Here is a 21,609-nt window from a genome sequence, read left to right as displayed (position 1 = left end):
AGGGACTTGGAGATTCTTCATAGCACCTTACTTGCCTATTTGGTAGAAAAGTCGTGCATTTTTGCTGCTACTCTGGGAAGTGTGTGTGGTATACTACTATCCACTTCTAGAATGATTCTGCACCTCTTAATACCCTAGTATGCTGATCCGAAACTTAAAAAGAATGGAAGCAGCTGTCTGGATAGAGAGCTAGAAGGGTGGCCGGGGGTGGTGGTAGTATTTGTGAACTCAGAGAGTGAAGCAGAAAGATTTGCCTGGTAACTTTGAGATTGAAGAACATAGGCTGCTGAAGAGTGTGTGGGGGGTGGGGTGGGGTGTTAGGTTGTTTCTCTTGAGCTCAGTTCAGCTCTCTGAAAATTAATAGCCAGTGTGTCTGACACACTGTGTGTCTGAACCAGTCTGGAATATATCTGTCTCCCTGAAGCACAGGTACAAGCACATGAGGATAGCACCAGATTCTATCACGTGTAGCTGTTGCCCCAAGCTATGGCCCTCTTTTAGATCCCCATACAAATTAGTACAAACAGTAAAAGAATGGCTGATGTATTCCCTTTTCCTTGCTCTTCCAGGATTACTTGAACTGCGCCATATGACGAAGAGACTGGTGTTGATGAAGGGAGGACTGCACCATTTAATGACTTCTGTTTCTAAGTTTTGTTTCATTCTTTTTAATTTTCTTAATTGCAAGACTGTGGAGTTTCCTCCAGCCCAAAGGGCAGGCTCCATTGCTTTTCTTGCTCTGTGCTGTCCCAGCTACCACCTGTAGGCCATTTGTATCCTCTCCCTGTGCCCAGAAAGCCTTATTCAAGCACCAGTAATTGGTGGCCTGCCATAGCTGTATTGCTTTCATGGTTTTCCATTTTTTTTTTAAAAAAAGGCAGAAGTACAAAAAGTAAACAAGTCCATGGGCTTTGGACATGTTTTTCATGCTTGTTCCTTTTTTATCCTGTCCCCCCACCATTTGTGAGAGATTTTTCTAGTCCAAGCAACCCTCTGTCGGCCTTGCCAAAGCAATCACTGATCATGTGTTTTTCACCTTCCATCAGGAGGAGCTCTTGCTATGGAGCAAGCCTCTCAGCTCCTACCTCTGTAATTTGCACACAGACCAGCAAGAAAGCAAAAACATTCCTCTAAAAGCCAATTTGTGCAGGAAGTTGATCTGCGTTGTTTTTTTAAAAATAATCTTTTAAAAAACTTTTATTTAAAATGTCAAGTAGTAAATGGTTGAGTTGCCCAATATGAGCTTAACTTCTCTAGTAAATTTTGTGCCTTGAGGGTGTCTGTATGTTTACATCTGTTTCCTAGTTTGCTTCAGTGTGCATTGTGTTTAGATTTGGATGAAATAGGTTCCCTCTTTCTCCAGCCCCTTTCCCCCTATCTGCTGTGGTCCAGGCCAAGCTTTTTGTAAGGGGGGGGGCAGCACCCATGGGTTTTAAACATGTTTCTTCCTGGCCACAGAATTAGGTTCCTAAGGGCTAAGATTCCACTAAGGACTAAGCAATGTTGATGTCAACTTCTTTCCATTCCTTTGTGCCCCACCCCAGGGCCTAGGGGTGCTCCTGAGGTTGCTGTACTGTCAGGTCTATCTTAATGTATTTTCTTAGCTGTAACTGTAGCGTCAGTTGAGGAAACACTGCTGTATGTAAGCGACCCTGCTGTCAATGGGCATCAGGGTCATTAGTAACCATCAGACGCAGCCTAGCTTTTATCACAATGTTTTACCAAAATTGTTCACATGGTTTGAAATAATAAAAAGGTAGAAAGAAAACCCTGTTTGCACTGCCTTGCTTCTCTCACACTGCGTCGCTAGGCCTTGCATGCATGCCAGGGGTTCAACCCTGGATCTTTGTTAGCATGGAAGGCTTGCCTTTACACATGAAACATTTCCTCCTCCATTTAGCTCTGAAACAAGGCTACAAGAACCCAAAGCAGCAGCACAAGAGAAGAGCTGGATTCACAGTTACAGATGACCCTGAAGCTTGTACAATTAATTTGTTGTCATCTGCACTGCCAAGGATCTTGTGCTTTGCATGCAGTTTGCGTGACTCACTGTCTCTCACAGTATTCCATTCACAGTAGCTAAATAAGAGTTCCGCTACAGGTGGTAGAGGGTAGAGTCTCAGTGGTACTTCTGAAATGGTGTTTTTGTATAATTATCTGGAAGTATCACAATATAAGCATGTTGCAGAATTCACCTATATTGGGTTTCTCTAAAGTTCTTCATTGTTCAGCTGCTTGTTTAATATGTTTTCAAATAATACCCAAAGCTGAATATCATGTAGAGCAGAATGATCCTGCAATACCCTATTGCAGGTTTCAGGTAAAAGGATTTCAGGATGCTTGCTGCTTCTTGAATCTGCCGACTGCATTGCCCAGGTGAATTTCAGGCCAGACCCAATTCCTAGGAGGCAGAAACTCCATTCCCCATGTGTGGTTTGCTGCTTCAGGCAGTACCAGTGTATAAATATATCAGCTTGAGAGGAGAAGTTCCACTTCCCTTCACATACTGCTGAACTGGCAATGCGGCTTTTTACAGTAAGGAGCAGGGGTACCTGGTGAAACAGAGAGAACATATTGTGAAGTGGTAGGAATTAGGGCCCATCGATGAGCAACTAGTTTTCTAGGACAGCCATTTTGGTGGTGGGCCAGTGCTTCAACCTCAACCCCCCTGAATTGGTTTCCTAGCAGGTTCTGTTTCCATAGATGCTATGCAATCTAGTAATAAAGTAGGCTGCCTTTGAGCAAGTGCAGTAAAGCAGGATGGATTGAGAGTCTTGTCATGTTTGTTCCCAATGGTCCCCATCTCACCTGGGTTTAGTCAGCCAGCTTAGGAACCAAAGTGACTACTGTCAGAAGAGGCCACAATCCTTGAGGTTCTCTTTGATGATGATGTCAGTGACTGCATTGAAGACAAACTTGACATTCTCTGTGTCTGTTGCACAGGTCATGTGAGAGTAGATTTCCTTGACATCCTGCCTCATATTCAGTTCCAGGAATTGGACTTTGATGTAGGCACCTGCATCTTCATATGTATTAGGCCCTGCATAGATGTGGATGCTGGTATCAAGCAGCAGCTTCTCTGAGTGACCAACCTGTGACACCACACCTCTTTCCCCAAACAGCCTCCTGCTTTGAGGCTTAATTCAGCAGTTTTTCATATTTCTTTTAAAAAGTCAAGAACCTTGTACATGTATACCATGTAATGTTTAGTTTTTGCTGTGACCATCCCATACTTTACCCCATCTGAACTGTGTGACTTCGGCAAAGGGAGGAAAGCAGTTTTGAAGCTGAAAAATTCAAAGAGAGCTGAACATGCTGCTAAATTCTGGTTTACGTGGCAGAATGCTAGCATTTTTCTATAGAACACTGAGGACACCTAGTGGCAGGTTTTCCAAAGCATGTTTGCTATAATATGGATGTTTTTCTCAAAGGCAGCAAATGCTGCCTTCTCATTGCAAAGGTTTTCACTGAAAAGTATGCATTGATTGGTGTGATGGTGGTGAGAGATACATAAGACAAGTTGTTCACCCACCAAGGAAGCAAATAATAAACATTATCTTCCCCCTGCAATTAACAGGACAGGGCAAAACATATTCCTTCCAGTAGGAGAACAAAAGGTCCATCTCTTCCAGTTCCTGTCAGCTGATCTTTCTGCTAATCAGAAAGGCTGTCCTCAAAAAGACAGACTTCAAGGGGAGACTACAACATGAAATTACTGAAATGGAGTTTATTCACAAATCCAGAACAATAGAACACCCCCCATCCCCCGGGGCTGATTAGAGACTTAGGATTCTTATCTTACTACAGATGCTAATTTCAGCTCTAATCCAGTTGCATTGTAACTTTACATCCTGATGTCTTCCTTTGCTACTCCCCTCTCATCTAATTAAGCTGCACGATACCTTTACATCCTGATGCCTTCCCTTGTAACACCCCACCCACCTTTAGCTGGTATATCTAGGCTTAGGGATCTCCATCCCTGCTCATATCTGAAGAAGGGAGTTCTGACTCTTGAAAACTTACAGTCTGAAAATCTTGTTGGTCTCTAAGGTGCCACTGACTCAAATCCTGCTGTTCTACTGCCAACCAGCATGGTTACCCACCCAAACTTTCTGCTAATCATCTGACTTTTGCACTGTCATCTCATCCCTTCAAGCAAATACAGGTTTTGTTGATCAGCTCATTCCCAGTGACATAGGTAGATTATATAAATGAGTATATCTTCCAAGGTTTTCTTTGGACAATCTCTCCTTTTATTGGCAACCATACTATTATCTGGTCCCATAGAGAGACAATAATGGAAGAAACCTTGCACAAATAAAAAGAGAGATCCTTAATGATGGCATTATAGACTCCCTTTGATTTTCATTTAATAAAATTGCTAAATAGATTTAGCTAGCAATTTTTCTGGTGTTTATCTGTAACATTGTTATGACTAATGATGATTAAACACCTACCCCCCCACCCCCCTGTCAGTCTCTATCAGCTTTCTCTCTTTTTGTTCATTGTATGATTAACCATAGGAGATTTCTTCAATTGAATGCTGGGAACTCACCATCATAATCAGGAAAGCAAATGCTGAGATGAGCCTTCTTGATCTTTTCCTGGAAAACATCTTTCTTATTGAGGAAAAGGACAATTGAAGTGGTAGCAAAGTACCGGTGATTACAGATGCTGTTGAACAGGTGCAGACTCTCATGCATGCGATTCTAAGAAGAGAAATGGGACCAAAAGCATCCTTTCAGTATCACCCAGTACCCTAACCCAGCATGGCCAAAGTAAATAGGAAACATAGCTCCTATATCCTTGAGCAGATAGATGTCGCCTTTTATATGCAACTCTTAAAGTCCCAGGAATTGAGTTTTGTTTTAAATCTTGATTTCCTAGGGAAGTTTGCTGCTGTTGTAGCTGGCTTGTGTTTGCTCAAAGCTCCTACTATGAGAAAGAGGATTCTTCTTTTCCGCCCTTATCATGAAATAATCTGTAAATATTGCCTTGGTGGCTAAATCTATAAATCTTGTAAAAATATATCTCTCCTCTCCATTACTTGAATTATCTCCATGCAACATCACATTTAGACTCATGAAACAGTTAAAGGGAACTTATTCCAGCAGCCTTTGCTGTCCTGCAAAGCCTACACCAGTTTTAGTTACAGTTTACTTACAAGTTCTGTCTAGGGCCAGGATTCTTGGTGTGCTGCTTACCACTTGATCATCCTCCACTAGAACCATGTCGTAAGTGCTGAGGGCAGCGATGAAGATGATGCAGGTGACTCCCTCAAAACAGTGGATCCACTTCTTACGTTCTGAGCGCTGGCCCCCCACATCAAACATCCTGCCAGTAAGTTAAAGAAGAGCCACACTGAACAGCGTTGCTCAGTGATGCCCGTTAATGACAAAGTCCTTGGAGACTCAATGCCTTAATATTGATGGGAAGGAAAAAATTTCATCATATTGGACTGAAGAGCATTTGTCTCTATAAATCCTTGTCTCATTTAGCTGTGTGTATAGAATTACACTGGATTATCCATGGCATCCATTGCTATAGTAATGTAATAATCTAAGCCTTCACTAAACAATAAATAAAGGAAGAATAAGGCAACTTCATGTATTCATGGATATGCATTTGTTTCAAAACAAAGATGTGCACCAAAAAGGCCTCTGTTCTGAAATGAAAACAAATGATAATCTAAAACTTATTTTCTATCCAATTAGCATTAAGTTCCTGGGGATTTTATCTATTACACACATGATTTTCCATGCCAAATTTCAAAAAGTTGGGAGAAAGGGTTCTGCTTTTATAGGCAATTTTAAAGGGCTTGTGTAAAAGGAAGGATGCTGTAGCATCTAGAAAGCTATGCATCATATTACTATGAAATGTGAGGAGAAATTTATACCCCGAGGGGATTCGATCAACCAATCATCCACATAAACTATACACACTTAATCTTAGCCAAAAGACTGAGAAGCAATAAACAAGAAAACAATCAATCATTGAAGTAAGTAGGAAGTAATTTTTTATTTCTTGTATATGTGGTCAGAGGCAGAGTCAAGATGGACAAAAAGATATTAAACTGGTACATAGGAAACATTAATTCAGTTGTCAAAGCAGGCCTTTGTCTCTTTTAAATTGCCTATAAAAGTAGGAGTCTGTCTCTCACCCACCTGACATTCGGCAGTGAGGTACAATCCCTTAAAACTTCATCCAGTTTGGATGGCAAACAAAAAGAGCTAGAAATATTCTTCCCATTAAAATGAATAGAAATAAATATTAAACAAGTTCTGTTAAAACCAATGAAATGACAATGAGATTTTTGCAAACATATGAAATGAAATTCTTAGAACCACAAACATTGCTATGAGGTATCTGACAGTACTGATTTGAATGAACGGTTAAACCAAGCATGAAGATGCTATCTATCAGCCTGAAGTTCACTCCAGGAGATTTGATTATGGCTTCCTTTTTTACTTATTCTGTGTCAAGAAGTCTCACCTTGGCCAATACCACAGATCCTAGTGCCCAATCTTTCAATGCTAATGTAGTCTGAAACATTACCAAGTTAATGGGGTGAGCAGACCAACTCATAAACAAGGACAAAAATTGGTCATAATGTAACAAAGAAGCCACTAGCAATGAATAAGGAATATTCCACTCAGATGGAGGCAGGAGCAGTGGAGTCCCAACTCTTAGTCCTTACGAATTAGAACCTCACATCTCAGTTCTGCTGAACTAATCTCACAACTCAAAACACCATAACACATAAGCCACCCTAAGGCTTGGATTCCAAGATTGTCCACATGCATTTCTCCTGGGTGCTACAAGGGCAGTTTGCAGATAATTATAATTAAAAGATAATGGTCTACCGAATGCAGAAGTGATTAGTGCTAGATGAAGCAGGGTTGGTGGCAAAGGAGAACTCCTGCAACACCAGGAGAGAAAGAGTGCATGGAGGGAAAGGATGGGATCCAAGCTATTTTCACCACGTCACAGCCATAGTGTATTGCACTTGTGATGATGCAGCTTGTAGATGATTATTTGCCAATCTGCTTCATATATATTCCAATTGCTCAATGCAAAATGTCAGAATACTTGCATTACAACTTCTGAAAGAGAAGGGAAAGTTGTCAGTCTTGGAATAAAACCTTACAGAAAATTTTTATCTCAGCAAGCCAATGACTGCTATTAGGTCCAGAGGAGCAAAGGAAGATAAGAGACAGGGAAACCAGAGGCAATGTGGCCAACAGGAGGATGCAAAGCAGGAAACAGACAGGGAAGAATCTGAGGGAGAGGAAAATAAAGGAGGCCTAAGGGAAAAGAATAGAGGAAATGAAACTTAAATATGTTGAAACTTTTCAAAAAATTTCAATATTTCAACTTTTCAATATTTTTATCAATGATCTGGATGAAGGAGTGGAAGGGCTGCTCATTAAATTTGCTGATGATGCCAAATTGGGAGGAGTAGCAAACACCCAAGAAGATAGAATTAAAATTCAACAAGACCTGAATACTCTGGAGAAGTGGGCAGCTGTGAATAGGATGCAATTCAACAAAGACAAGTGCACAGTATTACATCTGGGCCACAAAAATGGGAAGCACAAATACTGGATGGGGGATACACTTCTGGGCAGTAGTCTATGTGAAAGGGATCTTGGGGTAAGAGTGGACTGTAAACTAAATATGAGCAGTCAGTGTGATGCGGTGGCACAAAAGGCGAATTCAATCTTGGGTTGTATCAAAGGGGCCATAGCGTTGAAATCTCAGGAGGTCATAGCCCCTTTCTATACTGCCTTGGTCTCACCTGGAGCATTGTGTGCAGTTCTGGAGGCCTCACTTCAAAAAGGATGTGGACAAAATCAAGAGGGTGCAGAGGAGAGCGACGAGGATGATCAGGGGTCTGGAGACTGAGCCCTACGAGGAACGGCTGAGGGCCTTGGGAATGTTTAGTTTGGAGAAGAGGAGGTTGAGGGGGAACATGATTGCTCTCTCTAAATATTTGAAAGGCTGTCATTTGGAGGAGGGCAAGGAGCTGTTCCAGTTGGCAGCAGAGGGTAGGACATGAAGCAATGGGCTTAAATTACATGCACAAAGGTACTGGCTGGATATTAGGAAAAACTTTTTCACAGAGTAGTTCAAAAGTGGAATCAGCTGCCTAGGGAGGTGGTGAGCTCCCCTTCACTGGCAGTTTTCAAGAAGAGGCTGGATGAATACTTGTCAGAGATGCTTTAGGCTGATCCTGCACTGGGCAGGGGGTTGGACTAGATGGTCTGTATGGACCCTTCCAACTCTGAGATTCTATGATTCTATGAAATGGAACTGAGACAAGATGGGCTGATGAGGAAGGGGATCTGAAAAAAACCTTAGTACTTAAGGCTGCATACTGCGGAGAACTGAGGCAACTGAAGCTCTTGATTGTATGACCAAGTTATTAAAGGAAGTCAGGTAAAGAACACATTGAGTGGAAAAGCAAGTGTAACACAAATACAAGTGCTGGTAACAGAGGTAAACAAAGGATTGGGACAATGCCTCAGTAAGACAGGAGGGTGAGTGTATTATTGGAATTCCACACTCTGTTTGAACGAGTGATTTATTTATCTGCAAGCCTCTAGATGTACAGAATTGTTGCTCTGGGTGTCACTTTGCAATATAAAGCTTGTAAGGGATTAATGTAAAGTATTTCCCCCACAATGAAACCTCTAACAAGATTTATAATCGATGCCCTGAATGGAGATGAGGGAAAATAATAGCCACTTTGGTGTAGTGGTTAAAAGCAGCAGGACTCTGATCTGGAGAGCCGGGTTTGATTCCCCACTCTTCCACTTGAAGCCAGCTGGGTGACCTTGGGTCAGTCACAGCTTTCTCAGAGCTCTCTCAGCCCCATCCACCTCACAGGGCGACTGTTATGAGGATAACAACACACTTAGTAAGCTGCTGTGAATATGGCATTAAGTTGTCCTGATGGGCGGTATATAAATTGAATGTTGTTGTTATAAATATTAATATTAAGACTCAACCTAGCTGTATTGTATGAAAGATCAACTAAATTTCCAGGGTGTGAGACAAAGAGAGCTTTGACTCTTGAAAGCTCATACCTTGGAAATCTAGTTGGTCTCTGAGGTGCTACTGGACCTGAATCTTGCTCTTCTACTACAGACCAATATGGCTACCTGCCTGAAACTATGTATGAGAAATGTTTGTGTGACACTTGTCCTAAGACTAAAAGTCACAGAAAGAAGAAAGATGTACTTGCAAGAAGAGTATGTTTAATGAGTTGTTCGCTGTTTTGGGATGAAGAGAACAATGACATTTTTTTTTAAGTAAAAGCAGATTAAAGCCTCCCTCACAGATTGGAGTTCTTACATTTTTACTGTGTATCCTTAGAGGGTGCTAAATCCTCACAAGTAGATTTTACCAAACTGCTAATTCAGTAGCAAGTAAATGAGGTGCCTGATAGATGCATATATGAAATGTCAGGCAGGGGTGGCCTGACATTCCATCTTCCCTTGCCTTCTATCCTATACTAGCCCAATAGTTCTGTGGCAAGCAATGTCAATAGTTCTCTGTCAAGTCCATTAGTCACGCTTCCTCAGGGTCTCTGCCTGGTTTCCCATTTTTAATCGTGTATTGTGGACTGAAGGATAGCATGTGCATGGAAGCAGCAGGAAACAGCGTGTGGAATACAGATCAGGATAAGGGGGGCGGGAATTAAATAAACCATAGATGAGACACAATGGGATGCCTCACAGAGGCTCCCAGGGCAAACTACACCTACTTCATGTGTTCCCCTCTGTAGTGTCAACAACAACATACTTTGTAGTGTCAACAACAAAACAACGCACCACATTATTCTGTCCCTGCTGTACATCACTGGCAGGCAGTGATGGGTGAAACAAGGATACCATGACATCCCAACACAAGGTGTACTAAATGTATTGGAGGGGAAACCTAGACATGCAGTTGCCATGTTGGTACTTTTAGTGTTACATCCGATTCTTGTTTGCTCCTTAGTTACTGTCAAGCTGCATCTTGCAAAGCAAGCATCTGATCTACAAAATCAGTCTGTTTCCTAAACAGGATTAGGTTGCCAGTTCCTAACCCTGAAAGGGACTTCTGTGTCTTTTGTAACATCAGCAGAGCAGGTTAAAAATTTCTCTCATCACAAAGCAGCAGAACCATGGAAACAATGCCTGTCCCAATTCTAAAATCAGGAGCTATTAAGTTTAATTTCCTCCTTTTTGTGTCTGGGCCACAATGCCTTCCTTCTAATTCAAGCAGATTTTGCCGGCGTCCCTATTCCTCTTTATTCCAGTGTTGTCATCCTCCTGCCCTGCCCTGCTACATTGCAGCCAGCTCCATTGTCCTCCACAATTGCCTCCTTCCCCCCATTCAGCCTTCTTCCAATTTCCTGAGCCTCACTTTCCTCCACGGCAACATCTTTCCACAGGAAATGTCTATGGTAGACAAATGAATAATTCTTTGCCAGTTTGAAGTTTCCAATGGCTTACTATTAAAGCTAAATTGATTTTTTAAAAGAAAATGGCCAGGAAGCATTTTTTGATCTGGTCACTATCAATTTTACCTTAGATTGTTATAGTGAATATATTTGGATGACCCCCTCACAACCCACCCATCTTTTTGCTTCTTGGAATGGTGTGTGTAATCCTCCCTCTTCACAAGTTGTGGCAGATGGTCCAGCTACTGCAACTCTGTGATACCTGAAATTAAGATCCTTGAAGGAAAACTGAGTTTCAATGATGCTCGTAGTCTTCATCCTGGAGCGCAGAACATCCTGCTCTGTAGGGATGTATCCTGGTGTCACCAACCGTGGCAGATCGTTCAGGTAACTGAAGATAGAAAGATGGAAAGTCTACAATGGGAGCTACTTCTAGCCTTCAGAGAGGGCAGTCAAATGTCCGGTTCCCCAGTGAGCTGGATAAGGTATGTGGCAGACTGTATGAGCAAGAATAGTGTATGTCTGATGCTTTTCAAGAACAGAGGGAGAGAAATGCTACACATGCCCAGACAACAACACTCTCAGAAATTAGGCCAGAGAATTACAGTAAGCCCTCCTATGCAACTGTGGTCAAAGATCCAATTCAGTTGTAGGTACCTGATGTCAGTCCAGTCCTTCCTAGAATCACCCATTACCTTACAACCACACTGGGTACAATCTTCAAAACAATATTCAAGGCCAGTCTCCATTGACTTCATACACTGCTGTATCTGCTTGTAGGATAGAGATGTTCCCTGTCTAGCAAAACCACAGGTAGAGGGATACAAATTTCTAAGACATTATGCACCAACAGCTTCTCCAATATGTACACAACCCTAGGGTTCATGTTGCACACCCTGAAATTCTCTGGAGTCTCTCAAGGGGTACAAGCAAAAGGTTCCTACTAGCTAGCTGAGTCATTCAGCTGGTATTCTGAGGCTCTGTCAAAACAGGCCTGGATGCCTGTGTCCTTCCAGAGGCGGCAGATGATGTCAGACATCTCCGTAGACATGGTGTCCTCTTCACTGGTGTCTGCTAAGTGCAGCAGTTTGCGGGAATCATCCTACAATTGAAACAGGAGTTGAGTTGTATGAGGAAAGATTTCTCTTCATACTCCTAGAGTCCTGTGTTTTTCTGCTTCCGCTATTATTCTTAAACTAAAGATTACATTTGGAATTCTTACCTATAGATATTTGTGACTATTTGTACAATCTAGTTCTGCCTTCTATTTATATTATATATTTCTAGGTTTCTATTTATTTTGAATATAACCATAAGGGCAGGATAGTGTTGTTTTTATTTTAGTTCTTTAATTCTATGTTTTTTATATTGCACAGCTGTTTAGCACCTGTTTAAAGTGCTAAAGTAATAATTGCAGTATCTCCTCCTTTTTTACTTACCTTTCTAGCCGGGTCTCCATACTGAATATGGAGTGTGTCCATGGCCCTCACAATGGTCAGTATGGACTGCAAAGTATTGCTGTAGATGATGGAGATGAACTCCAAACACTCCTCTATGGAGTAGCCATCCTGATGGATAATTCTGTGGAAGTTAAGAGGACGAAATGAATCCAGAATTCCAGGAAGCTTTCCAGAGGGCTGCATCTGCATATGAATGCTGTTAGGACTCAGGGCCACCAAAAGAGAATGACAAAAGGAAATATAATTGGGAGTGGGGGGAGCCAGGCAGTCATATGTTTTGTTTTCCGATTTTGCTTGGCAGGTTTTTAAGTGCATACTTAAAATGCTTCAGGTACGCTTGCTCTGTGAAGAAACTCCAACTGGCATTGTCACAGTTTAAAAGCTACTGTAGAGAATGCCTAGGAATTGTTGTCTGTGCAAAAACTTACTTCATTTGCTTGACAATGGTGCTTTTGCCCGATTCTCCAGCCCCTGGTAGAAAAAAAAGAAAAGGAAATAGATGATTCTGTATCTGTCCCAGAAAGCTAAATCTATCAATGACACAATCCCACACATTTGGAAACCAACTATTTAGTAATTTATCAAATCTACATTAAACCTTATAAACATATGAGGCCCTAATAATGCCTGACTCTTCTAATTTCCTTCCCTTTGCCTCCAAAAGAGATGCAGTCATTCTAGAAGTTTGTGCTACTGTCAGAAGGGCTCATGTACTGCACGTTGAAGGTTCCAGCTTCAGTCACAAGCATTTCCTGTTAAAGAGATCAGTTTGGAAAAAGTCTGAGGCCCAATAGCAGCTTATATGATCCAATGTCTTGCTAAGAGCATAATTAGTGAATGATCTGGTTTTTTACTTGATTAGATCTGAATTATATAGCCTTTGCTCATATTTATCCCATATCTTGCATTTTATGGCCTCTTGACTCTACTATTTTCCCCTCATCCTCTAACCTAAAATGACTGCTTCTAAGCATTTCTCAAGATTTCTGATGAACTGGCTTCTAGATTGCAAAAGCTTACAAGGAATAATTTTTGTTAGTCTTTTGAGTGCCATATTAGTATTTATTCATGAGCTAACAGTGTAATACTACTCCCATTAGTATTTTGCGGACAATCACTATCTAGATCTACTTCATTATAACATTTAGATCTTATCTACTTCATTATAACATTTAGATCTTATGTATGAAATTGTACCTTTTCTGCATTGATCAGCCTCGTCTAAGCTTTAGATCTTGTAATGAATTGTTATGAAATGTTTACTGCTTCACTGAGCATTTGAAAATTGTCTTGATAAGGAAGATGTTCTTTGAGCTCAAACTTTTTTCAGGTTACATAATTTGATATAAAGAAACACAAGGAAAATAAACTTTTTAAATTTATTGTAATCTAAACATTAAAAACATGTCCCAAATCCCTTCATGTTCTTCCTTTAACTGTTTTTGTTTAAAACACACCAAGAACTGGGTTTCCTCTCCTATCCATGGTACTTATTGTAGGAAATTGCGAACTTCCATCTAGATTAGAGATATACACACTTTCTTCATGGTTTTAGCTCATTTTCTATTTAAAATTTTGAATCAGTTGCACTACATTTTTTATTGCAGCTTCCAAGTTCGAGGCAGAGCATTTCAAAATATCCTTTCCCAGGGCAAGCAACACAGAGAGGCTTCAACTTTCAAGCCCTTCTTGTAGGCTTCCCTGGGTCATTTGGTGGGTTACTATGGGAAACGGGATGCTGGGCTAGAGTGGCCATTTGTCTGACCCAGCACAATTGCTGTTATGTTTTTACAACTACTTTTTAAAATTACTCAGTTTGATTTTGTTTCATTGGAAAACATCTTTGCTGCTTCTAATTTTTCTGTCTGTTCAGTTGGGATGAAATTCTCAGCCACTGCACTGCTTACCAAAAGAATCCTCTTAAGCCACAAAGAAGATACAGCACCTCTGTTTTATATGCTGTTAAAATTCTTGCTTGCATAATGGACACAGGGAGGCCATTGGCAACCCAAGAAAGCAGGTGGGTGCGTGTGTGGGGCAAATAATAACAAACTCTGTCAGCTCAGCAGCAAGGGCCTCACTAGTGGTGGTCACAAAAGAGTTGTCTCTCATTCAAATCAGAAATGATTTTCTAAAAAATACCTCTAATTTTACTATTTATTTAAAGACAGGAAATGATATAATAATAGGGAGCTTTAAGTGAGCTATGTTGCTAAAAATAAAAGTGATACACAGAAGCAAGGTTCAACCTAATAGACCCAAAATATAGTTGTGAATGAGAAGTAGTTCTCTTCAGTCTTCAGGGCCTTACTTACAATTCCAAAAAGAGTCCAGATGCGTGTCAGCAGTCACTGTTGATGTGGGATACACATATGGGTCTCTATTCTTTAGGAATTCTGGAACCCAGCCTTTCCTCCTAGCAAAGGTATGGGCTGGGTCAGGGAAGGGCTCACACCAGAATACCAGTGACATTGATATAAGTTTCCTCGCCTTCAAGAAAACCACACTTCTGTTCTAATTGAAATGCAGTATCTCCTCATATGTCCCCGCAGCTGTCTTCTCAACAGATGTTCCTTGCAGTCTCCCTTCCGGTCCTCCTCCTCTATCCTCTCTCAAGGGAAACCAGTCAAGCTGCTTACTCTGCTGTTGCTAAGCAACACCTCAACAAAATTCTGTTGAAATCTCTCTTTATCCTCCCACCTAGATGGCAGTATTCCTAAACCTGGTACTTCTTAAAGGCTTACATATATAACAATAAATAAGGGAAATCTATTTTTTTAAGTCCACCTGATTATGTGTAAACAAAGAAGGCAAAGCTTATGTTTAATTTAAGAGCTAAACCCTCCCACTCAGCACCTTAAGTTATTTTGATCCAGTGTTTGAAGCTTTTATTTAGTGTTTATATTCCTTTTTCTCTAAATCAGGACTCAAAACAGATGACAAAACATTTTAAATCATATCAAAACTATACAGTATAAATTAGTCCACACTGAAAACATTAAAACACCAAACTCCATCATTCATGTATTACTGATAGCATTTCAAGTCCTTGTTTTCTTCCAGCCTGGCTCCAGTATTGGAAGTGAGTCTGGCAAGGACAAAAAAGCTGAAAGCAATGGATCATAGTGTAAGGAGGCCCACAAAGGAGCAGAATTAGATCCCCTTCATAGATGTGCCACTTTCTTAACATACCGACAGGTGGTTGCATATAAACACCCTTCCATCACGTTTAGTTTGATCCTTAGTTTAATTAACTTTTAAAAAGTTGCCTGTATGTAATCCCTAATGAGAAACTAGGAAGAACAATTTTTATCAGGAAAATAACATGGGTGGGAAAGGGGTAAGCTTGCCTCCTACCAGCTGCTATTAAACTATAACCTGATGATAATTTCCCATTTCAGATTACCTATAACAGCTATATTAAAGAATAAAGGGTTTTGGTTTCCATCCATTTTCATGTGTCCAGAAGCCCATTTCAATTGTAGACTGGTTCTGGCTGGTGTTGCAGCAAGTGAGTTGTGGAAGATTACCCAGATCCAAAGGCTTTGGTCTAAAATGGATTAAGATTACTCAGTTCTGTGGCTGAGATTTGGATCATACATAGTTTAAAGGCATACTTCACAGAGAAGGCACAATATAGACATATGTAGTTATGAAAACATCACAGGTGAGGATGAGAGACTGAAGACTTTCCTCTGTTGTGCAGGGGCACCCTGAGGTTTTGGCTTGTTATGCCTAGCTTTATAAGAAGAGGCACTGAATTATTGAACCAATCTCTGGAATGAGGCAGCTAGAGCTACTGCAGTAATGCCCTTGTGGGCTTCATGGTGCTGCTAGCGAGAAAGTTCTTGTTTGTTTGCTTATTTCATTCTTTATACCCTGCCTTTCTCTCCAGCAGGGACCCAAATCTGCTGACATCATTCTCCTCTCCTCCATTTTAACCTCACAAGCTATGAGGTGGCTTTGGCTGGGAATATGTGACAGGCCCAAGGTCACCTAGCAAGCTTCCATGGCAGAGTGGAGGGTTGAACCTGGGTCTCCCAGGTCCTAGACTCCTTGTCCAACACTCTAACCACTACATCATGTTCAGTCCGGTGCAGGGAGGTGGAGTGACAACACTAGTGGTTATAGAAAAGGTATGGATGATTGGACTGGCAACATCTTATTCTCACAATGTCATTTTCAGCTATTGCCCAGATGTTCACTGCTCCTGTGTTCCTGAAGCTGTTAGCCAATGGTTATACACTTGCAAGACCAATGGTGCCATAGTCTACCCTTCTAAGCATCTTGTTTGGTGTAGTGGTTAAGAGCACGGGACTCTAATCTGGAGAGCCGGGTTTGATTCCCCACTCCTCTACGAAGCCAGCTGGGTGACCTTGGGCGAGTCACAGTTCTCTAGAGCTCTCTCAGCCCCACCCACCTCACAGGGTGATTGTTGTGGGGTAATAATAACACTTTGTAAACCGCTCTGAGTGAGCATTAAATTGTCCTGAAGGGCAGTATATAAATCGAATGTTATTATTATTATTTATTTCAATGAACTTGCCACTCCCCTATTTTTACATCTCTCTTGCATACAGTAGAAGGCATTGTAAGGATCTTTCAGAAATTGGGTTCAACACAGCAGCTCAATTGTAACCCTAAGCAGGCAGCTCCTTAGCAGATACAACCCCTAGCCTTAGTTAATTGTCATAGCTGAACCGTACTAAGGAGGCAAGAGACCCTGAGTTTAGAGCCTAGCTAAGCACTAAAGAAAGGAGGCACGCTTACTGCAAGGTGGTTATATAACTCATATTGAATTCACATCAGGTAGGCCATGCTCCCCTCAGCTCCCTAAATCTAATTATAAGAGGTAGCAGAATAAGTAATCTACAGTTAGAACAGCTGGAAATATGACTCAGAGTTTGCAGCAAAAACAGATCCGCTTAAACTAGTGAAGGGAGAAAGAGGCAATGACCCCAGCAGCAGATCTTCTGTTTGAGAAAAGCCATGTAAGAACCCAAATAGCAATACTGGATATGAGATGCCTTGAGCTCTAGTCCCTGAGACATCAATATCTTCCCTAAAGCAGCCAGACTGTCACTTTTATTGCCTCTAATATGTGCAAGTATTTCTTCCCTATCCCTCTATCTTCCTCAAATTTCTAGAGCAGAAGTTGCTTTCCAACAAGCCAATCCAACAACAACAGCTACGAAACTGGACAATAGTACTGCCAGGTTCCACTTGGTCTTTCTTGGTCCCTCTTATACAGAGGACATGCTCTTTTTCAACAATGATTTAACATCCTCACCTTTAGCCACTCTTTCCACATTCACAGCATTGAGCTAAGAAGGGTGTGCTGTGGGGGGCATGGGGTGCAGATAAGTAATGGAAGCACAGTGACAGCCTGAGTTTGATGCTGAGGGGCGGGGGGTGGACTTACCAAGAAGCAGTAGCTTAACAGTCCTAGCATCCTTCTCTGCGTCTTCTTTTAGCATCTTCTGTAGTTCACGGGAGTGTTTTGCCTGAGCACTAGCACCTGTACCCATTGCTGCTCTGTTGTTTTTGTTTGTTTAGCAAGCAATGTGGAATCCCAAGAACTCCCCCTTGGCTGCCTCCTGTGCTTTTTATTTGTACCAAGCAGAGAGCACCTTCTTGCTCTTGCTCTTGTGAGATGTTTCAGGATTGACTGGTACTCCTTCCCCTTGCCAGCATCAGCCACTTGCTGACTTAAGGGAATTTGTCACCATGGGAATCAGAGGTTCAGTGGCATCCAATGTGAAGCAAGGGCCAAGTGTAATGCGCCCACAGGGCCTCTCCTTTAATCTGACTTATCTTGTTCAGCAGCTTAAAGCTTTGAGATAAAGCCCCTCAAATCCCCCCACATGCTAAATCCAGCAGTTTCCATCTGAAGAATCAACAGTGCATTATAAAGATATTCCCCATGGCCAAGGTATACATCTCCCTCAGTGCTATATGGAGTAAAGCAGCCAGGAACAGGTTTGAAAAAGACCCATATTTGCAAGACTCACCTTGGCTTTAAGTGAATCATTTTTATCTTGATGCAAAATAGAATAGTTGTCAAACCTGAAGAGGTTTGTCATACATGAAATCACTTGGAGAAAAGGTATGGAGTGCAGGATGTACAACTTGATCAAGATAAAGTAGCTAATTAAATTGTTACTCATTGATATGACCTTTTAATTTACAAAGTAAAGCGTCCTATACATTGATTTCCAAATGGGAAACAAGAATGAGAGAAAATGACTAGTCTACTGGGCCCACAATCAGTTCATGACAAAGGTGGCAATTGAATGCAGGCAAGTCCTCTTCTCTACCACATCAACTCTCAATTAATATTTCTTCCAACCTGTTTTTACCTATCTGAATTAGTAGCAGTTGGGATGATGGATTTATTTCTGGGAAAGGGCACAGATTTTTTTAATATGAAATGAATGCTGTCAAGAGCTCTTTCAGACACTAGATTGATGGTTCTGTATCACTTCCTTATTTATGATCTCTCTCATATAGCCTGATTATCATTTTCCTCTGTCGTTCCCATGCTGGGGAAGGAAAAACTGGGCCTCTTCCTATATCTCCTCCCAGTTTGCACCACTTTGCTTGCCTGCCAGTGGGTACAGGCAAAGCTTGAATTGATATCTATCTGATTGAGAAGACCTGTTGGAAATGGATTGGCACCCACTCAGTGGAATGGAACACTTAACTCTGATTCCCAATTTAATAGCAAATCTGGAGTACAGTTAGATCAAGAGCTTCATTATGTCCAATTTGGCATTCCCCAGAAAAGATTAGTATGTGATAGCAACAAAGACTTCTGAGTTTATTTGCACTTTCACACTCAGACTCCAAGGAAGTGAAAGTTTTGTTAGGAATCTTTTTCTCTCCACCCCATGCAGGAACAGATGCCTGTCCTAGTGGCAAAGAGAAGCATTTTCTCTATTCTTCAATCAACAATGTGCTATTCTGCCACCAGAGGGGGAACAACCACTACAAATGTTCCCTTTGCAAAAAACTTGTCAAAGGATTAGTACAACCCCAACTAGGCAACATGTGCCTTGCATTTCAGCAAGAAAGGAAGACTGTAAATCATTCCCCCATATGGTGCCTGTGGGTGCTGTGGTGCCCACTAACACCTTTCCTAGTACCTGCCAAGTGTTTTTAGAAAATGGGCAGGGCCAGGTGGAGCTTTTGCTTAGCAGAGCTTCTGATTGGCCAGTGGAGACCTGACTGGCAGATTTTTAAAAAGTTGCTTCAGTAGCAGCTGTCACCACAGCACAAGGATCTTCAGAGCATGACTGAACCTAAGCTGTGCATATGCATATTTTAAACAATATGTTTATTTTAAAAGGCATCTTGCTAAACAGAGCTTCTGACTGAAATGATGAAGAGTTATCATTAAGGTTATGCATGATCTCTCTCTCAGAAATTTTGTGGTTGGCTCCACCTTCTATGGCTGCCATTTTGTACTTGCACCTACCACCCTGTGACAGAATTCCAAAAGTGCCCTCATGCTCAACAAGGTTAGGGAGCCCTGCTATAAATAAAGTAAACAGATAAATAAATAAATTCAGAATTTCAGTTTGGAAGTCTTATATTATATGTTGCCAGCTTGGATAAGGTCTGCTTTGTGATAAGTTCCACAGAACTGTTTAAGGATATTCAAGTCAGTCTAGCCTTGCTTTTTGTCCACTTTGCACTGGTAGCATCTACTACACGTTCATGGTATTTGGATGTGAGGTTATGTGTGTGTGAGATGAAAGGATTGGGTAGTCATGGAGGCATACTAAAACCAGAATACTGTACCCTCCACCTGTCAGGAGAACAACAGCAGTTGGTTTGGCAAAGAATAGCTCTGTCTCCATTTGTAGCTTTCTTTCTATAGCACTCTCTCTTTCCTCAGTCAGGAAGTAATAGCTATGCTCCACTACTAAGTCTAACAAAAAGGCCAGGTACCCACTTACTGAACACAATACAGAGGTAAGATACCAAAAGTGGGGTAACACAAACAATTAACAGATACTAAAGTCAAATCAAAATATATTCACCACACAAAGTGAAATTAATCATCCAAATAAGCAATTGAGTCAAATTAATACAGTCACTGTGCTGTTATATAAAGTTTTTCAAACAGAGAAAGTATTGGAACAGGAAGACAACCAACAGGTAAGTATACTGTAGAGCTGGTACAATGAAATTCCAGTACAGGAAGACATCCAACAGGGAGTCTTTGCTTCTTCCCGCTAATTTCATCTCCACCTACAACAAAGGAAATAGAATCATTAGGTTTGAATTTATATACTTACATGTTTACATGACATTACGGGGACTTACCTGTTGGATGTCTTCCTGTACTGGAATTTCATTGTACCAGCTCTACAGTTTACTTACGTGTTGTTCGTCTTCCTGTTCCAATACTTTCTCTGTTTGAAAAACTTTATATAACGGCACGTTGACTGTATTAATTTGATTCAATTGCTTATTTGGATGATTAATTTCACTTCGTATGATGAATATATTTTGATTTGACTTTAGTATCTTTTAATTGTTTGTGTTACTCCACTTTTGGTATCTTACCTTTGTATTGCGTCCACTCCTAAGTCCGCCACCCTTTCTATACACAGAAGTGCTATGGTCTCATGTCAAGCACAGATCAATTAATTTTTCTTCACCCATCACTGCATCTCCATGTCAAGAAAAGTTTCATCTGTTATTTTCTGCCTGCATAGATCCTCTCTGTCCATTAAAACTCCTTTCCACGAAAGGAACCACAATTAAAGATGATTTTCTGTTAAATGTATTTGTATGTATTTTTACTAAATTCCCATAAAAGTGAGCTTTTGAGGCAAATCTCATCTTTCAGTTCAGTCTGTTTGACAATAGCACATACAATTACACTGGAAATACTGAGTCCAAAAGCAATTAGAATTCATTATTTTCAATATGCCCCCACCAGCCTACTTTGAGTTCATACTTTGTGAGAAGGTTTTGGCAGTGAACAGAAGCTGTTTGAAGCTGACTTCTGCTAAGCCAGGAAACCTATTACAACTTCCTTTTGCAAAAACGTGTCTCAGTCATCCTTTACAAAAAGGTTTGTGGCCAGATCTGTTTGTGTTCAGAGTTATCAGTGTCCTGGTAAAAGTTATTGCACATACAGAGACTGTGAGGTCCACAGACTGCTTAAAACTGGGCAGAGGAAGAACATGCCCTGGGCCAGCAGTGCAGATCGTGAGGGAGTCCTTGCTTTCCCAGCTCAGCCACTGACAGGGGAGGGCAGTAAAAAAAATGAGACCATGACCCTGATTCTGTTTCCCTGTGTGTTTGCTTAACCGGCTGCCTCAACACTCCCCTAGAGAGGCAGGGTTTTCTTTCTCTCTCTCTCTCTTTTTAGAAAACCAATAGAACAAGGAGCCTTTGTCTGTAGACAGCAGAGCAAGGAGGGGCACTGCCAGGCCTCAGAAATTCAACACCTGCCCCCACTTTCCCTCCCTCCTGACCTGACTGCTCATAAACCAGAAGGAGCAGACAATCATTTACCTGGTTGCTTCATAAAAAGGGAACTCATGGCCCTGTAAACTAAGGACAGGCAATGTCACAGCAGCCAACACTCTGCCTTAGCTCCCTCTATAGGAAGAAGCTAAAACTAGATTAACTGGAGCATCTCCCCAGCAAATGGCACTTTGATTCAATAATGATTAAAAC

The 21,609-nt window shown here is 41.2% G+C and overlaps 2 protein-coding genes across 3 annotated transcripts in view; one reads left to right on the top strand and one right to left on the bottom strand.

The window, feature by feature from the left end:
• Positions 1 to 4,470, top strand: part of GNAI2 (G protein subunit alpha i2) — a 218,979-nt gene extending 214,509 nt beyond the window's left edge. For both annotated transcript variants that reach the window (XM_054976039.1, XM_054976040.1), the window contains exon 9: positions 570 to 4,470. The gene's annotated coding sequence lies outside the window, so the exon portion shown is untranslated. The remainder of the gene's footprint in view (positions 1 to 569) is intronic.
• On the bottom strand, positions 2,850 to 17,438 carry GNAT1 (G protein subunit alpha transducin 1). Its single transcript, XM_054976041.1, has 8 exons — positions 17,333 to 17,438; positions 12,339 to 12,381; positions 11,890 to 12,031; positions 11,395 to 11,552; positions 10,713 to 10,841; positions 5,205 to 5,334; positions 4,556 to 4,709; positions 2,850 to 3,040 (listed from the first exon to the last, which is right to left on the bottom strand). Exons 1-8 carry the CDS (start codon positions 17,436 to 17,438, stop codon positions 2,850 to 2,852), a joined length of 1,053 nt encoding a protein of 350 aa, XP_054832016.1.
• Positions 17,439 to 21,609: the final 4,171 nt, after the last annotated feature.

The sequence above is a fragment of the Eublepharis macularius genome, chromosome 4 (genome assembly GCF_028583425.1).
Source record: "Eublepharis macularius isolate TG4126 chromosome 4, MPM_Emac_v1.0, whole genome shotgun sequence".
Taxonomy (NCBI): Eukaryota; Metazoa; Chordata; class Lepidosauria; order Squamata; family Eublepharidae; genus Eublepharis; species Eublepharis macularius.
This window is presented reverse-complemented; position numbering and strand designations above follow the sequence as displayed.

Coding starts and splice junctions, on each gene's coding strand:
- GNAT1 (XM_054976041.1), bottom strand. CDS start 17,438: ATGGGTACAGGTGCTAGTGCTCAGGCAAAACACTCCCGTGAACTACAG. Junction 5,335..10,712: donor TTCAAGGATCTTAATTTCAG/GTATCACAGAGT, acceptor ACTTACTGGCAG/GATGTTTGATGTGGGGGGCC. Junction 4,710..5,204: donor TAGTGGAGGATGATCAAGTG/GTAAGCAGCACA, acceptor TTCTCTTCTTAG/AATCGCATGCATGAGAGTCT.